Raw genomic sequence first — 5562 nt, 5'->3', positions numbered from 1 at the left:
GTGTGTGTATGTATGTATGTACGTACGTATGTATGTATGTGTGTATGTATGTGTGTATGTATGTATGTATATATATATATGTCTGTGTGTCTGTGTGTGTGTATATGTGATATATGTAGACTTCGATCACTGATACACAACATCTATATCTTATTCATAGACACTAATACATACGTTGCTTGATTTCGCAGGTAACTCGGTGGTATCTTGGTTGGAAGGGCCTATTTCCTCCAGAGCTGGCTGCACACGCACCCATGCAAGTACAGTTTAAATGCGCTTTAGATCTTATGAACCAGGCCGTCTCTTTCCCTGGCAGGCCGACGAATTTTACGGTAAGCAAAACCTGGCTTGTGATAGAAATCAAACTTAGTTTATAGCGGTAGTTAAGATCTTGTTTTTATATTTCGCACCGTAGTGAGGTTATAGACTTGCCCGTAGAAGAGCGAATCGTGCACCAACGTACAGGCAGTTCTTTGTATATGCCATTTGTATTTTGGTGAAACCGAAGTCATCAACATACGCGTACAGACATATTTATAGATTAGTCTCTCGTAGCCTTAAACAATTGGGAAACATGGTTTGTCCCATAGGCATGCCAACGCGTACCAACTAACTCTACCGTATCAACAGAAAGCACCTGCATACGTGTTATGCTTTTTGTATACAATCGTTTTTGTACTATTTATAGATGTCTACCCTTTTACGGCCCGTCCCGTTTGCATGCCAACGCGCACGTAATGGCTTCAACACCGACAGAACGCATCTACATACATCTTTCAGTTCGAGCAGACAACCCGAAAATGTGCTTTTTGTGGATTGATTTCGACCATACTTCACCAGTCAAAGCTTTGGGACTGCCCCTCTCTCCCCCATACATGCCAACGCGCACTTCATGGAGCCAGGCCAATATCAGACAGCTCCTGCATACAGTAGATCTATTGATTCGTGCTATCCATTGAATACTCTAATTTCTCCTCCACCAATGAAATCACAGGGCCCACCACCTATGCATGCTAACGCACACTTTATGGAGCTGGAACGACAACAGAAGGCCTCGGCTTACCTATTACGGCAAAAGCAAAAGGAAAAATTACACGCAGAAACGGCTACCACCACATTCAAGGATCTCGTACAGCAAGCGGCCGAAAAGGCTGGTTTGATTTTCCAACCCAAAATGCCAAAACGTTTAGAAAAGGGCAATGTTGTGTATACTTTGGGCTCACGTACGGTGTATATGGATCGTAATGTGGTGTTTGTGCTAGAGGTGACTGGGCTGTGGACACCGACGTCACTGGATACATTGATCAGAGATGAAGGCAATAGGTAGCGCGATATAGTCTATTTAGGAATTAGGTCTGAGGGTATTAAAATTAGACACCTGAACCCGATTCTCGTTCGTCCAAAGATCGCATTTTCTTCTTTCTATTTATAAAGTGTGATGGTTTGCTTGTGGCGGAGTTGACTGGGTTGTGGAAAGCCTCGTCGCTAGATATATTGATCAGAAACGAAGGCACCAGGTAAAGAAATATAAGGTAGTTTGGAATCAGGATAGAGGTTAATGATATTAGTATACTGGAACACAATTCTCAATTTCAGGTGATATTTAGTATTCCGTATATGAACTGCAATCTTTTGTTTGAGTTGAAGTCGTCTGGGCTGCGGAATCATCCTTGACTACGCCAAAGAGGGACAAAAGCTTCTATAAAGTACTTGCGGGGAGTTCGAAAAGGACAAAGGAGTTAGATATTTGAATAGCACAACTTAATTCTCCAGAATAGCTTTACATACGTAAATTGTATATGGGTTGCGATGTTGCATTGTTGTTGTTTTAGGCTGAGAGAGCTGCGGACATTCAACTCACTTGTTTGCGCAGGTCAGAAACGAATATGTACAATATATTTCTAACGTTGAAACTTAGGTCCGGATATTATATCAGAGGGAAGTAGCTTCAGTGTGCCATAGGGTCTCTATTTCTAACTAATGTGTAGGTGTAGTCCCCGCTGCATGTTCATGGTCGAGTGACCGGAAATGAGGGCACCCGGGCCACTGGTATGCATACTTCAGGCACGAAGCAAGTAAGTGAAGCACAACAAATCTACACAGCAAGAACTCACATTAAGAACTAGCGCAGTATATTCGATTTCAATTTGGGTTCAGAACGTCCTAATTATATATAGCGCATACGACCGTAATACAAATCTTTGGAGCACTACTGCTGGAGGCGCAGTTTCTGTACACTGATGGATTGCAGTTGCATTTCAGGAAAAGAAAAACTGCAGTGAAATAGACAGAAGTCGGAGCGATTTGTACCTTTTAATTTTGTCGTCAATAGGTCGTAAGCGCACAAATGTGCAATTATCTTGAGAAAGGAACTGTTTTGGGTCTGGCTGAACGTCCAAAACCACTCCGACAATTTTTCTGACAAGTTAAATTTTTATAGTCGGCGATCAGCTATCAAAGACTCGAGTTAAATTATGAACTAAGCCCGTGCAAGCGAAAATCGGGTTATTGCCATCCTCTCGCAACTCGAGAAATGAAATCAATGAACACTGCTTGTGGTTGTGGGGGCTCCTGTACCTTACATGTGAAACCGGTATGAAAACGTATGCTGATATATAACGGCTAACAATCGGCGTAAATTTATTTTTAGATCAACTAATGATCACATGTGGAAGTATTCGATATTTAATTTACATATGTATACGAGTTCTCGCCTATATACCTACATATGTACCCCGTCCCTTCATCCCGTTACCTGATTGACTATCATTTGTTGAGAAGCTCTACAATACCGTTCCCTCATATTTATATTCGACAGCATTGTTTTATTTCTATCTAACTGCACTATTTGGTTAAGTTCGACTACTGTGAGTCCCTCTTTATCCTTTTGGACCACCTCGTACCATCAGTCGCCTCCTTGGCCTCGCTTTTCCCATTGTTCCTTGTTTGGCTTTCGGCTGTTGTCCGCTTATCTATGGATTTTTCCTACAGGAGACAACAAATCGGAAAATCAGAAGTTTCGCAACAAGGAACAAGAAACCGCCAAACTCGAATATATTGGATCTTCTGCAATTCAATTAGTCTTTAGTATCGAATGTTGTGCTGCAATTCTGGTGCAATTGATAGCCCTATAGCCAATGCGAGCGTCGGCCTTGGAACACAATGTAAAGAGGTATGTCACTTCACATTCTGATTCTCATTCTTCAATATCGAACACGTGCGCAATTAGGAATATGCAAATGGACCAGACCTCGATGACATTCTGTGATTTTGTATAATCCCACCCGCCTCGACACATATATTCGGTGTCTCGTATTTAATTATTGCGCACAGATATTTCAATAAACTCACCAGTACGCCATTATAGTGAATGCCAAACATACACTTAAAATCTCTCTCAAAGCGACAGTAACAGATTTCAATATCTAGAATAGTGCATAAACCAGAATATACACATGTATGTGTGTATCGCGTGTAGCACTTCAACCAAAACAACGTATCCGTCAATCAATCGCACCGTATGTCCTGACACAGTCCTATGCGATGCTCACATGACAGCCAAATCTCAAATTAGGTACGACATATGCTGGCCCCACAAAGCAATATTCCGCTACCTACCCATGCATCCTCCACACTGTATACCTATATGACTTATTCTCTCAAGTACGCTCGTTTGCCACCGAACTCCTCATATACTGAACCCAACCATAATTATTTTGTCTCCTACCTTTGTTTCCGTCCCGCTATTTAATCCGTAGAGCTTATTTTCCCGCATGTATTCAGCCACCCTAGGATCTACCAGTTTTTCAACGCCTTCGTAATCGCCCTTGGCCGCCAGATTTCGTATCTTTGTACTGGAGACATCTGTCATGCTTGGAATGTCAACCGATGTGGCTGTGCCCACTGGAGGTGGTAAGAGTGTTCCCAGGGCTTCCGCTGGCACCTCGTATCCGATACGGGGAATGTGCACAATTCCTACGGCCGCTCTCAGCTCCTCTGTATTTGTCCATTTACCTGTGTATTTGCGTTGCGATATCTAGTCAGAATTTACATCAAGTGTGTAAAGATATGTACAGCATCATTAAAATACACAACTTTAATTCAATATGTGAATAACTATTACTATATATAGTGATACAAAGATCTCTCTAGCAAATATCGCTGGACCTTTCGCACTCCATACACAGGACATGCACAATTGTTGCAGCCGTGATGTCAGCACAATCCATGTACAATGTTGTGAATTATGTTATAAAACCATCAAACCCCATAGAAGCCGTCCCGACATACCATCGAGTAGGTCATTAAAAGTATCCCCGCCCATGACGAAACAGAAGTGAGTGTCCGGATGCTTCTCTTTCAAATATTCCACAATTTGGAATGTACCAACCCTGACTTTGCTCAAATCACTACCCTGTAGCAATGCGTCTTGTATGGCCTGCTCTATACATACTTTTTCTGTGTCCAAGACCTGAAAGGTAGAGGGTCGTGGATCGAACGCTCAAAAGTCGTAAGAGAACACAATTGAAGCGTCTGAACAAAGGTACAACTTCCTTTGAGAAGTCAATATACAGATAAAAAACCATGACTACACACCATGATTCCATATGTAATACTAAATTACACACAAAGCGTATAAATGTCTGATGCGCTAACACTCTGTCACACAGAGGCCCAACAGACACGTCTGTAGTATATTGTACTAAAGAACTAAGCGACTAGTCACTTAACTCGGCCACATATGCAAACATTTAGGAGGAATATGCCAGATACAGCGCATAACCACATATCTACGCCACTTCTGCGTAATTGAGCATAGATACCTTCAGATTAAAAGTGTATGTATGTATGTTTATATATATGTACTTTTATTATATATATATATATATATATATATGTATGTATACATATATATAATCATATATATATTTTATATACTTATATGTATATATATATATATATGTGTGTGTGTGTGTGTGTGTTTGTGTGAGTGAGTGTGAGTGAGTGTGTGTATTTTATATTCAAAATTGTATGTATATGTATATACGTTTATTTATATATATATATGTGTGTGTGTGAGTGTGCGTGTGCGTGTGTGTGTGTGTGTGAATGTACGTATGTATAAACTGAGTATCACATTCACACGCCAAACCTTGGCCTTGTTGCCTGCATTGACGTCTCGATTCTCTTCAAATGCTATTTGGGACATCCTGAATCTGTGTTCAAATGATATCAGATTTTGCTTTTCCAAGTACATGTGCTTGTATACAGGTAAAACCCACATCTCATCGACCCAATCCTGATGTGTGAAATACTTTACATATCCTTGGTGTCCCCCAGTATTTGCCGGTGGATGTGCACTTAGGCCATACAATAGAACTGTTTTGGCCATAGTTGGAACTCGCGTAGTGAGCAGACGAGATGTAAGAGATAACATGTATATTCGTTGTTCCTATAATATACACAATTATGGAAAATGTCATATATACTATATATATATATATATATATGTGTGTGTGTGTGTGTAGTAATTATATAACTATATGTTGTTGTATTAGTCGG

General features: G+C 40.7%; 2 protein-coding genes across 2 annotated transcripts in view; one reads left to right on the top strand and one right to left on the bottom strand.

Annotated features, from left to right (window-relative positions):
• The window catches only part of SARC_04950 (hypothetical protein), a 19838-nt gene extending 18450 nt beyond the window's left edge, over positions 1–1388 (top strand). Inside the window, exons 13-14 of the mRNA XM_014301201.1 lie at positions 192–332; positions 995–1388. Of these exons, the coding sequence (XP_014156676.1) occupies positions 192–332; positions 995–1327 (474 nt within the window). The 3' untranslated portion in view covers positions 1328–1388. The remainder of the gene's footprint in view (positions 1–191; positions 333–994) is intronic.
• Positions 1389–2817: 1429 nt separating this feature from the next.
• Positions 2818–5446, bottom strand: SARC_04949 (hypothetical protein). The gene is made up of 4 exons (XM_014301200.1): positions 5153–5446; positions 4291–4471; positions 3728–4014; positions 2818–2985 (listed from the first exon to the last, which is right to left on the bottom strand). Exons 1-4 carry the CDS (start codon positions 5435–5437, stop codon positions 2863–2865), a joined length of 876 nt encoding a protein of 291 aa, XP_014156675.1. The 5' UTR covers positions 5438–5446; the 3' UTR covers positions 2818–2862.
• Between the last annotated feature and the right edge of the window lie 116 nt (positions 5447–5562).

This window comes from Sphaeroforma arctica (assembly GCF_001186125.1).
Source record: "Sphaeroforma arctica JP610 unplaced genomic scaffold supercont1.297, whole genome shotgun sequence".
Taxonomy (NCBI): domain Eukaryota; class Ichthyosporea; order Ichthyophonida; genus Sphaeroforma; species Sphaeroforma arctica.
Note: the sequence above shows the minus strand (reverse complement) of the source record. Positions and strands in the feature narration are given on the sequence as shown.